This window comes from Microcaecilia unicolor, chromosome 1, assembly GCF_901765095.1.
Source record: "Microcaecilia unicolor chromosome 1, aMicUni1.1, whole genome shotgun sequence".
NCBI lineage: Eukaryota > Metazoa > Chordata > Amphibia > Gymnophiona > Siphonopidae > Microcaecilia > Microcaecilia unicolor.
The window spans coordinates 280,325,883-280,341,731 of NC_044031.1; the positions used below are offsets into that span (position 1 = coordinate 280,325,883).

Genomic DNA, 15,849 nt, shown 5'->3' on the forward strand with positions numbered 1-15,849 from the left:
GAAACACTTAAGCTTAGATGGGACAGAAATTACTACACTCACTTTTGTGTACTTTTCAAAACTGACTTGTCCACGGTGAAATCTTTTGCTTAATAGGGTTGTACTGAATATTTGTATTCGATCCAGCCCTAAATAGAGCACTGAATACATTATTCGTATTCGGCCGAACAGTGATTTAAATTCGTATAATCCGGGCTCTACTGTGCTAAATCCTATAGAAATAAACACGATCTCTGACTTCACGTTGCTTCTTTTATTTGCTATGTTAAAGCTCAATGCCCATTATTCATATTTGGCCGAATAGTAAAATATGCTATTCAGTACAGCTCTAGTGCTTAACATAAAGGACCAGCTGCTAGCATAATCAAACCCATCATCAAATAAACCTCATGCCTCAGCTATTTGACTTGCTTCCATGAATCATGCCCATTTTGTTTTTGTCTGTGATTTTCTATTTTGTAGCGGAGGAAGAACAGTTGGATACACCAGTTCTCCTCCAGCCCCAGCTGTACCAACCAGCAGTGGCATACCAAGGGCAGGGCGGTAGGGGTGGTCCGCCCTTTGTGCACGCTGCAAGGGGGTGCAGGAAGCAGCCGCTCAGATGTCGGCTCCGCCGGTTCCCTGCTCCATCTGATGTTACTTCCTGTTCCAGGGCACGGAACTGGTGGAGCCGACAGTCGCGCAACTGCTCCAGACAACCCCAGGAGCTAAGAGTGATGCACTGAGGGGGTGGGGTGCGCATTAGCGATCCGCCCCGGGTGGCAGCCGACCTAGGAGCACCACTGCCAACCAGTATGAAGGTTTTACAGGCCAAGTTCTATGCGCATAAGATCTGATGCAAAACAGAGACTCTTTCCTATTTTGTGCTCTCAGAAAATTTCAGTATGAAAAAAAGAAAAGTGCCCAGTGCTGGTTTATAGCATGTTCAGGAAAAGCCACAAATGTGACTGGAATTCAAAGGAATGAGCTCTGACGGATTATCTGAAAGGGAGGCTATTTTTGAGAAACAAGACAGATACAATACAGTTTTATAAGAAATGATAAAATGGAAGCTTGAATGTTTTGGCAATTGTCTTTTAGGCCACCTGAGCCCCAGAGGAAACAGGAAGTGACCTTTCACTGCTGCAAGCAGGGCAGGCTGATGATGGACATGTGTAACTCCTCTATGTCTCAACAGGTAAACAGCATAGGCAGCATGTTGCTACTGGTCAGCAGGAGTGGTCCATGGAGGATATACAGTGGGGGAAATAAGTATTTGATCCCTTGCTGATTTTGTAAGTTTGCCCACTGACAAAGACATGAGCAGCCCATAATTGAAGGGTAGGTTATTGGTAACAGTGAGAGATAGCACATCACAAATTAAATCCGGAAAATCACATTGTGGAAAGTATATGAATTTATTTGCATTCTGCAGAGGGAAATAAGTATTTGATCCCCCACCAACCAGTAAGAGATCTGGCCCCTACAGACCAGGTAGATGCTCCAAATCAACTCGTTACCTGCATGACAGACAGCTGTCGGCAATGGTCACCTGTATGAAAGACACCTGTCCACAGACTCAGTGAATCAGTCAGACTCTAACCTCTACAAAATGGCCAAGAGCAAGGAGCTGTCTAAGGATGTCAGGGACAAGATCATACACCTGCACAAGGCTGGAATGGGCTACAAAACCATCAGTAAGACGCTGGGCGAGAAGGAGACAACTGTTGGTGCCATAGTAAGAAAATGGAAGAAGTACAAAATGACTGTCAATCGACAAAGATCTGGGGCTCCACGCAAAATCTCACCTCGTGGGGTATCCTTGATCATGAGGAAGGTTAGAAATCAGCCTACAACTACAAGGGGGGAACTTGTCAATGATCTCAAGGCAGCTGGGACCACTGTCACCACGAAAACCATTGGTAACACATTACGACATAACGGATTGCAATCCTGCAGTGCCCGCAAGGTCCCCCTGCTCCGGAAGGCACATGTGACGGCCCGTCTGAAGTTTGCCAGTGAACACCTGGATGATGCCGAGAGTGATTGGGAGAAGGTGCTGTGGTCAGATGAGACAAAAATTGAGCTCTTTGGCATGAACTCAACTCGCCGTGTTTGGAGGAAGAGAAATGCTGCCTATGACCCAAAGAACACCGTCCCCACTGTCAAGCATGGAGGTGGAAATGTTATGTTTTGGGGGTGTTTCTCTGCTAAGGGCACAGGACTACTTCACCGCATCAATGGGAGAATGGATGGGGCCATGTACCGTACAATTCTGAGTGACAACCTCCTTCCCTCCGCCAGGGCCTTAAATATGGGTCGTGGCTGGGTCTTCCAGCACGACAATGACCCAAAACATACAGCCAAGGCAACAAAGGAGTGGCTCAGGAAGAAGCACATTAGGGTCATGGAGTGGCCTAGCCAGTCACCAGACCTTAATCCCATTGAAAACTTATGGAGGGAGCTGAAGCTGCGAGTTGCCAAGCGACAGCCCAGAACTCTTAATGATTTAGAGATGATCTGCAAAGAGGAGTGGACCAAAATTCCTCCTGACATGTGTGCAAACCTCATCATCAACTACAGAAGACGTCTGACCGCTGTGCTTGCCAACAAGGGTTTTGCCACCAAGTATTAGGTCTTGTTTGCCAGAGGGATCAAATACTTATTTCCCTCTGCAGAATGCAAATAAATTCATATACTTTCCACAATGTGATTTTCCGGATTTAATTTGTGATGTGCTATCTCTCACTGTTACCAATAACCTACCCTTCAATTATGGGCTGCTCATGTCTTTGTCAGTGGGCAAACTTACAAAATCAGCAAGGGATCAAATACTTATTTCCCCCACTGTAGGTGGATACAGGGCCATTGTGCAGAGATTCACTGTGGGGCCTCAAGTCAGTAGGGCCTAAACATAAGCTTCTGCCTAGTTTTAGGTGTCAGGAAGGCACATAAATGGTGATATTCATTATTTTGGCGTGTAAGTGGATACTTACACAGGTAAATGACCTATTATAGAATACCACCAACAACAGTAGAGATGACCAAGGACCAGGGTGTAGCCAAAGTTATTTCTTAAAAATAGAAAGGAGATCATTTTAAATAAGTCTAGACAAGTGTTATCATTTTCCTCTTTTACCCCTAGAACACCACGGGAGATGGCAGGCCTGGCTGTGTGCTGAGAGGCGTGAAAAAGCAACCACAAGGACTTGTCTCATTGGTAGCAGCAATCACCTCACTGTTTGGAAAGTTTCCCTTCCTTCCACACTGTAAAACCAGGAAGAAGTAGGGTTGAAATTTAGTTCCATTCAAACAAAGAATTGCACACATATGCCCTTCGCTGTTGCTATTTCCAAAGAACATCACTTGAAGTGAACTTCTAATCAAATGGCTTACAATCCCTGGGAACTGTAGAAGGTTGAATGTTTCTGAGTCTTATCAATTTCAGCCATATGTTTATTCATAATACTGTTTATGCTATATTTCTGAAGAGGCAGATTGTGGTGCTAAGAACAATATTTTTGCTCAGGAGTCAGATCTCAGTGGAGATGCTCAGTACAGGTAGTCACAACTCCTTCTGTACGTTGGCAGGGTAAGCAGGATGCCCTTGTGCCACTGTCACAGTCATAGCATGTCTTTCCCAATGCTGCATGGGCAATGAACTTCAAATCTTGAACGGGAACTCCTCCACGTATTTCCTCAACACTGGCTGGAGAGGCAGCTGGGGGATCCTTTCCCTTCCATGGACAGCAATTATGCTGCGCCGACAAAGCTCCTGTAGGGCAGGAATTCGGCTCTTCCGTAAGGGTTTGGAGAATATTAGGGACACACCATTCTCACAGCAGATGGGTTGATCCTGTGTCTTCTCTACCAACAGCTCCAATAGCTTCACCACACAGTCTGAGAAATGGTTCATCAGCCAAAAATATCCTTCCTGGAGCCTAATTCGTACACTGACTGGCCCAGCTGCCACTTTTACACTTAGGCTGAATAGGTGGTTTCCTTGAGAGCTGTCCCGCACTAGAAATGTCCCCAGGGTCTCCATCTCCAGCTTGGCGTGGGCCTCTCCCACAGACAATGGGCCCCAATAGAAACCACTAGCCTGCAGGATACTGATGGAGCGCTCTACCATCTCTCGCTCACAGTTACGGAAGATACGGTAGTGGGTGCTGGGTGCAGACACAGGACATTGATGCTCTGGAGAAGAAAAACTGTGGTGTGCACAGGCTAATGCATTAGGCTGCACCCTCCCTCCGACCATTTCAACTGGCCCATTGATTGGAGAACGGCTCCATTTTCCACTCCTTCTTTACATCCAGTCTGAAAGATCAAGATAAAGGCAAATCAGACAAAGCCCTAAAATACAGAAATATGCATTCATACCATTGGTACTACATTACACTGAAAAATAATGTACATATGTTGGCCATATGGTAATACACAAAGAAGGTAATTTTTAAACACTGGTGCTGGTGTTCAAATGAATACTTATACTCAGTGATGCTGAACTATGTATTGGTTCTTGACCGTCATTATTCATTTAGTTTAGGTCTACTATTCAGCAGATATACAAAAACATAGGGCAATGGCTGAAAATTGTTGTTATCAATAAATTTTGTCTCTCCACCCCTTCCTTATACAGATAGCATTGAGCCAGTTAGTGGGTTTTGCAGTCTGACATTATCTGTGTAGCATTTAAAATACATAGATAGTGGAGCTACACCTTCATCAGCCACCAGTGAACTTATAATTTGAAAACTGACCCCAAGGTTACTCTCTTTATAGATCCAAGGAGATGGATGCCATATGTTTCAACTACAGTCTTTATTTGGTGTTTCAACTACTGGAGCTGCTGTCAAAGCCTAGCAGCCTATCCAAATCCGTCTTGTCATTTGCAGCATGAAGACCGTAAAAGTCTGCCAGGCACTATCCTCATGTTCCAAAATGACTGAAGTTTCCATGTGACTAAGATTGTCACTTGGCTGTTAGTATACCACAACAGTCAAAAAAAAAAAAATTAAACAAGCTACCTTTCAGGTGGCTTTGAGATTTAAGTAAGAGGGTGAGGATCAAGGATATATTTCTGTGATTTTAGCTTCAATCCCCAGGACTGCATCCCAGCTATTTTTTAAAGTAAATAGTAACATGTGTAACATAGTAGATGACAGCAGAAAAAGACCTGCACAGTCCATCTAGTCTGCCCAACAAGATAAACTCATATGTGCTACTTCTTGTGTATACCTTACCTTGATTTGTGTCTGCCATTTTCAGGACACAGACCGTAGAAGTCTTGCCCAGAACTAGCCCCACCACCCAAACACCAGCCTCGCCTCCCAATCTTGGCTAAGCTTCTGAGGATCCATTCCTTCTGCACAGGATTCCTTTATGTTTATCCCATGCATGCTTGAATTCCGCTACCGTTTTCATCTCCACCACCTCCTGGAGGAGGGCATTCAAAGTATCTACCACTCTCTCCGTGAAAAAATACTTCCTGACATTTTTCTTGAGTCTGCCCCCCCTTCACTCTCATATCATGTCCTCTCGTTCTACTGCCCTCCCATCTCCGGAAAAGGTTCGTTTGCGGATTAATACCTTTCAAATATTTGAATATTTTTAAGTAAATAACTGTTTCTTATAGCTTTCCTCCACTGCTCCCCTCTTCCCTCCCTAAAGAATCTAATGTTACATATCTGCTCACCTATGGATATTTAAATTTCCCAAAGAAATCTCTTAAGAGTTTTCAGCCTGTGTGCTGCTCAGTCATTTCCGATCCACGTGGGAAGTGAGTAAATGTGAAATTACACAGTCCATGTTTCATACTTTTTAAAAACACAACAATCATGAATATATAGGAAAGATATATGAAAGGGCAGTAGTTGATGGCTTGATGATCAAGTTTCATATTTGTGTCATAATCCAAAAAAAAAAAAAAAGGTTAGAAGTTTTCAGTTATACTATCTACCAAAAAGTCGAGTTCACTAAGATTCATAATGTGGCAAACCGCATCTATCATACAACAACTTAGTATCTCTTCTTGGATTGTGACACATTTGTGATCATCTCTGGTTGCAAAGTTGCAAGTATATTGTGTTCCTTGTGTAATGGAAAAGGTGACTAAAGTAGCGGATCCAAAGTATTGACAATGGCCAATTTTTCATGTCACGGGTTCTGTTGTATTACAAAATGTTTGCTCTAACAGAATTCATTAAATTAAAACCTCATTTTTTGTTTCTGGTCACTTCAGTTACCTTTTCCCAGAGTTAGTCACATTTGTTCTAATTCAACCAGTTTCTATTTGTGTTCTACACATAATAAATCCCTGACATTGGCTTAAATCGGGTAACAATAATCCTTAATAAACTATTGACTATTTTCAGGAAGAGACAACTCACTAATACCCAGTGTACCTGAATGTAACTCACCTTGAGCTACTACTGAAAAGGTGTGAGCAAAATCCAAATAAATAAATTAAATATTACTCATATAATGAAACAGCCCTAATTTTCACTTAATTCCTCAAACAAGTCTTTTCCTTCCAAAATACATGCTGAACGTTGTAGTAGTTTCCAGTGGTGCAGAGAGCAGAACTCAGATCCCGAGTCTCTCTGCACGCTCATTAAATATCAAAGTCATGCAGTTCCACCTGCCCCTATCCGCTACTCCTATTTCCTATCATGAGTTTTAGTATACTGTACCTTCAAAAGATTCAGTTAAAAACAAAACAGTGTCTCGGGCCTTATCTGAAACTTAAACCTAGCACTTACTATAAAAGAGATCCTCTCATACTATATTACAAATATGGCAGATACTGAACTTTTACGTTATTAATGGAGAATAAGATCACCAATATAAAGTTTACACTCAATGTCCAAAAAACAGTGATCATTTTTAATCAATCTTGTTTAGGGAATCTTTTTTTCTATTCGTTTTCTTTTTTTGTACAGCTGTTTAAACGTTTAGTTAACAGAGGAAAAAAGAGGCAAAGTCAGTGCTGGGAACTGTATATCATATTCAAGAGCTTCGTATCATAATGCTATGCATCCAACTTTGCTCAATCATTGGCTCTAAAAAACCTCCGTATTAATACTATATTTTATACTTTGTTTATATCAACTTTTCCTTATAACACAAATATCATAACAATTCACTAAACAGGCTCAACCCGTGTACTTATATACACAGGACAGAGGGGCACATCTTGCAACGGGACCATCCCAATGGGGCCCCGTTTCACCACCGCTTCTTCAGGGGAAGTCCTCTTCTGTTCCACTCTCAATATATTAATTGTTCACTCATTCCGCTCTTCTTGATTTAAAAAAATGGTGCCGCGCTTTGTCTCAACGTTAAGCAATACACAGTACTGAACTTTGCAATACACAGTGAACGGAACCAGTACGTTTGCATCACTGAGTGCTATGCACTGGTTGGCCTTGTTAACATTTTCCTGGTTTTGTGCTACTTATAAGGGTGCGATATTGAGACACGTGGTTCCTAGAAGCTGGAATAACTTATTTCTTTTAATTCAAAACAGAAATAATGGTACCATTGTGATAACTAGAATGACAGTTGCAAAACTGAGGCTACAACTCTGCTCTTTCAGCTACTTGTCTCATCTAGCAAATCTTGTTGGCCAGCTCTGCTTCTTGCTCATCCTAATTCACTCAACCTGTTTTCTTTTTTAAATTCCTTTCTGCTGATCTTAGATCATGAGTGTAACAGAAGTCACAAAATCTTCAACCCACAATCATGCAGTGCGAACTATACAGAAGGCCTGTTTCCTAGAATCCAGCTACGTTCCTCTCTCTTAATTTCCATTACCGCACTCCATGACTTCACTACATATTCCTCCCCCACTCCTGTGTTTCAATCCCAATTTCTTCTCCTATCCCCTCAGCTTGCATTAATTAGCTGTCTCTCCCTGTTCACAAAGTATCTCAAGATCAGGACCAATGCAAAGGTATTGGGCAATTTAAGCTAACATTGAACTTTGTGCCACCCTCTTCAATTGCCTTTCAAGCCCTTAAGCAAGCCTATCCCCCCCCTCCCCCATGATATTACCATTTAAACTTAAGGATCATTATTATCACTCCAACACCACCCTTTCCAGAATGATCCTTTAAAAATGCATAACTGGATGTTTTTCTTGTAAATGTTGAATTTTATTTAGCATGTAAAGTGTATATTATAAAGAAGGCTACATTACAACAGGGTGTCTCAGCAGGAAAGGCACATAGACACCTATACTGAATCTAAACTATTCACACAACATGTGCACCTATGTGCTTTTAGAAAACAGCTTACCCGAAAGCTCTTGCAGAAAGTTACACCTGCTCTGAAACTGCAGTAACTATGGCACATAGGTATGTATTTTATAAGATACACACAATAAGCCAGAGCTTCCCAAAGTGAAGGTCGAGACTCTAAATGGGGTAAAAAAAAATTGCCTTTGGGGTCCCAACCTAGGTGAGCTCTCCATAGGTACATCATTATTCTGCACCTCCGGGGGGGGGGGGGGGGGGGGTGTCACACAATTTTATTTGGCTGCAGTCATGGGCTCACGGCAATGTTCCCTCTAAGTGGAGCACATGAGCGATTGCTCATATGTTTTAGGAGAGTTGCTCACAAAAATGAGGTTTTTTTTGTGCTGTATTACAGAAATGCATTGCTAATACTGGAACTCAAAAATTGTTGGTTTTTAAAGCTTGTTGCTCACATGAAAAAAAAACCAACAACTTTGAGCACACCAGGCCACTCCTTAGAGGAAACATTGGGAAGCACTGCATTAAGCATTGATCCCACTCTGGTGCTGCCATTCTCTGACCCCAGACATGCTAATAGTTATAATAAAAGGAAGCACAAGTCTTCTGTGAACCTACTTTCATGCACCATTCTACATGCTTATTTTCCCACATAAATGAGCTTTCTGAAACCTGACCACTAATCCTGTGGGTATAAGAATACATCGATGGTTTTTCAGAGTTTGTGCAACTATCAGAATCTAATATTTTGCTTTGGTCTGAAGCTGTTCTTTGCCACCCCCAAAGAATCTAAGCCCTAGGCCACTGGTTGGTCTGCCTAACAATTAAGTTGGCACTGCTCAACATCCATCCACTTTCCATGGCCTTTTCAGATTCACTGACCCACTGGCAAGACGATCACAGAGGTGTGTACAGCTGCAGAGCTTGGGAGACTCACCAGTTCTTTTTGTTTCCCTTGAGGTGGCAAATTCCCTGTTCCTTGCACTGCTTCTGTCCCCAAACAAAGGCATTTTTGTGGTATATTCAGGGACAGATCTCAAATTTGTGGGCCCCTGGGCCAACTAGCACATAAGGTCTCCCCTCCCCCACTGTAAATGCCAAGTACATAATTTTACAATTCATTACACAAGGGACACATCATACATGCAACTGTGCAAGTGTTTAAATTTATACAAGTACATGTATAATATCAAATTACTGTTAATGTTATAAGGTATAGACATGAGCATAAATGGTAAACATCAGGGTTTTAGCAGAGTTTATAAATAGATTTATCATGTTCCTGAAAAACACAGCCCCAAGACTGTACAGGTAGGCTGCTACACAAAGCCAGTCCAGACCTTTGGGCCCCTGGTCCTGGGCCCAGTAGACCCAAGCGGGAATCTGTCCCTGGGCAGAGATGGGTTTGTTACTTTTTAAAAGTACTTAAGTAAAAAGCAAAAGTACTAGCTTCAAAAAGTAATGGAGTGAAAGTAGTAAATCTTATTTTTAAAAAAACACTCAAGTAATAAAGTACAGCTGTTAAAACTATTTTTTTTATAACTACAAAGTAAAAAGTATTCTTAACGAGTTGGACCACAGAATCCAGTATGTTTACTAGCAAACTTCCAGGGGGTCACACAAGGTCCTTCCTAGAAAAAAAAAACACCCTGAGCATTGCAGTGGGCAGAAGGACATTAATACACTTATTGGATTAAAACAGATCAGTCCTATACAGACACTTGATGCTAACAGAATACCTGGCCTTTTTCACCCAATCTTGGAAGTTTATATCAGAGGAGGCGGGCTTGGCACAGGAAGCACTAGGAGCGCTGCAGAGAGGCAGGTCCTGCATGACTCCCATGGTAGTTTATTAGCGCGAGCCAAGCAAGAGGTGCAATAGGAGGGAGGGAGCAAGACTGTGATGCAGGCCCATACTGGATAGGAGGGGAGAGGGAGCAGGTCCTGCACGCATTGATGATGCGGTTCAGACTGGGGAGGCAGCTTAACCTGGCAACGACAAAGTAATAGCCAATCAACAGCTGCTCTGGGCAGGTGTAGAGAGTGGGGCCCAGGGTTTCCAGGTCATGTCAGACCATGGCTTGAACCCTATTTGGGCTCGAACGTCTGGTCCCAGCGCAGCTTTTTTGGGACCGGAAGTTTGGGCTCAATCAGTTGCAAGCTGCGTCTGATATAACTTGGGGGGAAGCAGAGGGATGGAAAATACTTTTTTTTCCCCCACTACTTTCCAAATTTGCACTTTGTTACTAAATAGAAAAGTATAGCTTAAATGTAACTCGTTACATGTAAAAGTGCTGCCAATTGTACTTAAGTACTGTAACAAAGTACAAGTACTTCGTTACTACCCATCTCTGTCTCTGGGTATAATACATACCGTGGAATGTTTAATTCTTCAGAAAATTCACATTTGTACTAAAATATAAATAACTGTAATGCAAAATATAATAGTACTTATCACATTTAGCTTGCTGATCAGGGTTCTATTTTTAACTGAAGGCTGAACATGACCCATGTACCATTACTTTAAATTTCAACTGGCAGTAAAGAAAATACATCAAAAACGCAATAAGCTGCTCACCCAATATTCTGCATTCTCTTATCAAAGAGTAACAAAATGATCTTGACCTTGCTGCATCTAACTGGTCTGCATTGTGCTGAGATTGTGCTGCAGTGTGCGCCATAATTTGTACACACAACTGTATAACAGAACAAATGCCTAAATACATTTTAACCAACATGGAGAGGTATATTTTGTAGGGCATGCCTAGATATCATTCTACTACTTATTTCTATAGCGCAACTAGACATACACAGCACTGTACACTTGAACATGAAGAGACAGTCCCTGCTCGAAAGAGCTTACAATCTAATCAGGACAAGTAAGAGATAAGAGAATTACTTAAGGTGGGAATGATAAAACATACAAGGGTACTGAGCATATGAATAGGAGTTAAGAGTTAAAAGCAGCATCAAAAAGGTGGGCTTTTAGCCTAGATTTGAAGACAACCAGAGCTGGAGCTTGACGCACTGACTCAGGAAGTCTATTCCAGGAATATGGTGCAGCAAGATAAAAGGAACGGAGTTTGGAGTTGCCAGTGGAAGAGAAGGTAACAGATAAGACTTACCACCCAGGAATGCTAAAAGATCATCCCGCATATTCCTTAATTTGCACTTCCCCAACTGCAAAGGTCTAAAATACAAACTAATGCATGCGTCAAACTTTACCTACTTGAGTACACAGTTATGGAACGCACTGCCGCACAACTTAAAAACGATTTACGAATTAACCAACTTCTGCAAACTACTGAAGACCCATCTCTTTAATAAGGCATACCACAAAGATCAACAAATGTGAACATACACCACTCCTCCACTGAGGAACTGAGTTCAATTCCCACTTCAGGCACAGGCAGCTCCTTGTGACTCTGGGCAAGTCAGTTAACCCTCCATTGCCCCACGTAAGCCGCATTGAGCCTGCCATGAGTGGAAAAGCGCGGGGTACAAATATAACAAAAATATTTAGAACTGTCTTATAATATATGCTTGTTATATTACTATCAGGTTCTATCATTATCATGTTACTCATGATTCTTCTGCAACACGAAATGTCTATTTTCTAATATATCTTCACCATTCATGATGTATTGTAAGCCACAATGAGCCTGCAAAAAGGTGGGAAAATGTGGGATTAAAATGTAATAAATAAATAAGAGAGATTTACCCAATGAATGGAATTCCCAGGGAGGAGTGTAGGGAGAGATGAGTGGAGAGGTACTGAGGAGCTGAAACGTGAATGCGCTTGTAAGTCAATAAGAGGAGTTTGAACTGTATGCAGAAACGGATAGGGAGCCAATGAAGTGACTTGAGGAGAGGGCTAATATGAGCATAATGAGACTGGCGGAATATAAGCCCTTCAGCAGCATCTTGAACTGATTGAAGGAGAGAAAGATGGCTTAGTGGGAGAGAACACCTTCCTTTTGCTGTGCTCCACTTAATTGGGACTCTCGCTCCTCAAGATCTTTGCACAGAACTCTCCTAAATTCAAGGCTGCCCTTAATACCTGTTTACATAAGTACATAAGTACATAAGTAGTGCCATACTGGGAAAGACCAAAGGTCCATCTAGCCCAGCATCCTGTCACCGACAGTGGCCAATCCAGGTCAAGGGCACCTGGCACGCTCCCCAAACGTAAAAACATTCCAGACAAGTTATACCTAAAAATGAGGAATTTTTCTAGTCCATTTAATAGCGGTCTATGGACTTGTCCTTTAGGAATCTATCTAACCCCTTTTTAAACTCCGTCAAGCTAACCGCCCGTACCACGTTCTCCGGCAATGAATTCCAGAGTCTAATTACACGTTGGGTGAAGAAAAATTTTCTCCGATTCGTTTTAAATTTACCACACTGTAGCTTCAACTCATGCCCTCTAGTCCTAGTATTTTTGGATAGCGTGAACAGTCGCTTCACATCCACCCGATCCATTCCACTCATTATTTATACACTTCTATCATATCTCCCCTCAGCCGTCTCTTCTCCAAGCTGAAAAGCCCTAGCCTTCTCAGCCTCTCTTCATAGGAAAGTCGTCCCATCCCCACTATCATTTTCGTCGCCCTTCGCTGTACCTTTTCCAATTCTACTATATCTTTTTTGAGATACGGAGACCAGTACTGAACACAATACTCCAGGTGCGGTCGCACCATGGAGCGATACAACGGCATTATAACATCCGCACACCTGGACTCCATACCCTTCCTAATAACACCCAACATTCTATTCGCTTTCCTAGCCGCAGCAGCACACTGAGCAGAAGGTTTCAGCGTATCATCGACGACGACACCCAGATCCCTTTCTTGATCCGTAACTCCTAACGCGGAACCTTGCAAGACGTAGCTATAATTCGGGTTCCTCTTACCCACATGCATCACTTTGCACTTGTCAACATTGAACTTCATCTGCCACTTGCACGCCCATTCTCCCAGTCTCGCAAGGTCCTCCTGTAATCGTTCACATTCCTCCTGCGACTTGACGACCCTGAATAATTTTGTGTCATCGGCGAATTTAATTACCTCACTAGTTATTCCCATCTCTAGGTCATTTATAAATACATTAAAAAGCAACGGACCCAGCACAGACCCCTGCGGGACCCCACTAACTACCCTCCTCCACTGAGAATACTGGCCACGCAATCCTACTCTCTGCTTCCTATCTTTCAACCAGTTCTTAATCCATAATAATACCCTACCTCCGATTCCATGACTCTGCAATTTCTTCAGGAGTCTTTCGTGCGGCACTTTGTCGAACGCCTTCTGAAAATCCAGATATACAATATCAACCGGCTCCCCATTGTCCACATGTTTGCTTACCCCCTCAAAAAAATGCATTAGATTGGTGAGGCAAGACTTCCCTTCACTAAATCCGTGCTGACTTTGTCTCATCAGTCCATGTTTTTGTATATGCTCTGCAATATTATTCTTAATAATAGCCTCCACCATCTTGCCCGGCACCGACGTCAGACTCACCGGTCTATAATTTCCCGGATCTCCTCTGGAACCTTTCTTAAAAATCGGAGTAACATTGGCTACCCTCCAGTCTTCCGGTATTACACTCGATTTTAGGGACAGATTGCATATTTCTAACAGTAGCTCCGCAAGTTCATTTTTTAGTTCTATTAATACTCTGGGATGAATACCATCAGGTCCCGGTGATTTACTACTCTTCAGCTTGCTGAACTGACCCATTACATCCTCCAAGGTTACAGAGAATTTGTTTAGTTTCTCCGACTCCCCCGCTTCAAATATTCTTTCCGGCACCGGTGTCCCCCCCAAATCCTCCTCGGTGAAGACCGAAGCAAAGAATTCATTTAATTTCTCCGCTACGGCTTTGTCCTCCTTGATCGCCCCTTTAACACCATTTTCGTCCAGCGGCCCAACCGACTCTTTGTTTAAACATGTTTATCCACTCCTAACCGAGCTGAGATAATATTTAATCACCTCTCTGACTTCATGTGCAACTCTTTAAATTAGCCCTCCTTATTTTCTAACTCCTCTTACTCTTACCTATCTATATGTTCCATCTTTGCTTATACCCTTTGCTGTCTATTAAAATGTTTTATTTCGTATTGTGTGGATATTGTAAGAATTATGCTATACCATACTTTGTACTGCTATTTGAATATTTGTACTGTTGTAATTGTCTATTGCTTATGTTTGATTTACTCTTACTGTACAGTGCCTTGAGTGAATTCTTTCAAAAAGGCGGTAAATAAATCCTAATAAATAGATAATAAACATGCCTCTCACAGCAATATGCCATACATCTGTGGGCTTCACTGATTTTCAGTCGGGGTTACTTTGGATCCAATGAGCTGAAGAAGATCTGCCAAATATCTTCCCATGTAAGGTCATGCATAATGTTGCTTCTAATTTTTGCAGGACCATGTGTGCACGAAAAACATTTTCTGCGCAAGCTTTCAGCCTCAACTCGATGTGTGTGGCCTATGTTCACAATCATGAAAGCCAGCAAAAATGTTGTGCATGCATTTCTGACCTGTGTGCACGTGCATAGTTTAGAGGAACACTGGTCACGATACTGGTGACCAGTGTGTGAATGACATCTACCCCACCACCCTGCCTTCAAACTGTTTATAGGGCATGCTCTCAAGGAGATGGGCATTTCCAAATGCATTCTCTTCACCTATTGAGAAACGCCTTGTCCTTCAAGCATGTGGCTCTTCTTCTCATCCATGTTTCTCTTTCTGTCATGAATGTGGTTAAAGAGGCAACAGTAGCAGAAAAAAAAAAAACTAGAACGATGATGAGAGCCCAGAGGTCTCTAAGGGCCACCACTGGCCCCGGGCCTTGAATTGAAGAACACTGCAAAGAGTCATCGTGGCTTGATGGCCATATCATAGCCTGCAGTTCCTCTCCTACTTGCGGTGTCCATCTCCTTTTCTTTTCTGTCCCATACTAATATAGCATTCCTTGTCTTTATTATTTTGTTTTTAATTTGTAAATTGCCTGAATGAAAGGTGTATATGAAGTGTAATAATCATAAACCATTTCACAGCATGCACAAAATTTTCAGTCATTGTTTACACTGAGCCTATACGCACGTGTGTGGGGTGTATTTTTATAAGTGCCAGGCTGGGTCAGACCAGTCTCCATGTCAAGCTCAGCATCCTGTCTCTGCAAGTGGCTACCTAATGCATGCATCCTAACAGGGTGATCCATTCCCTGTTGTTCACTCCCAAACAGAAGAGGCTAATAATTGCTAATGGACATGAACCTGCCCTCTAGAATTTTGTCTAAATTTTTTTTATTTTTTAAACCAACTGTGTGCAAACCTTGACCATTTATTCCACAACTTGATGTGTGCTCCCTGAAAATAAAGTCTAAGGGGGCAATGCTACGACAGGGTGATTCCATTTAGGTGCCCTGGTAAATTGGGATGACAGCCTATTTATATGGACACTTGGATGCCAAAGTGCCCTTACTGAATACTAGTATACATCTGGGAGCCCAGCAGTGGCGTAGCCAGAAGGCAATTTTGGGTGGGCCAACAGGTTGGATGGGTGGGCACTAGTCAAGCCATGAAATACTTGACAACTATGCTA

General features: G+C 42.4%; 1 protein-coding gene across 1 annotated transcript in view; it reads right to left on the reverse strand.

Moving 5' to 3' along the window:
- Positions 1-2,835: 2,835 nt before the first annotated feature.
- The window catches only part of LOC115472686 (suppressor of cytokine signaling 1-like), an 87,690-nt gene continuing 74,676 nt past the window's right edge, over positions 2,836-15,849 (reverse strand). The window contains exon 3 of the mRNA XM_030207044.1: positions 2,836-4,299. Coding sequence (XP_030062904.1) covers positions 3,644-4,240 — 597 coding nt within the window. The 5' untranslated portion in view covers positions 4,241-4,299 and the 3' untranslated portion in view covers positions 2,836-3,643. The remainder of the gene's footprint in view (positions 4,300-15,849) is intronic.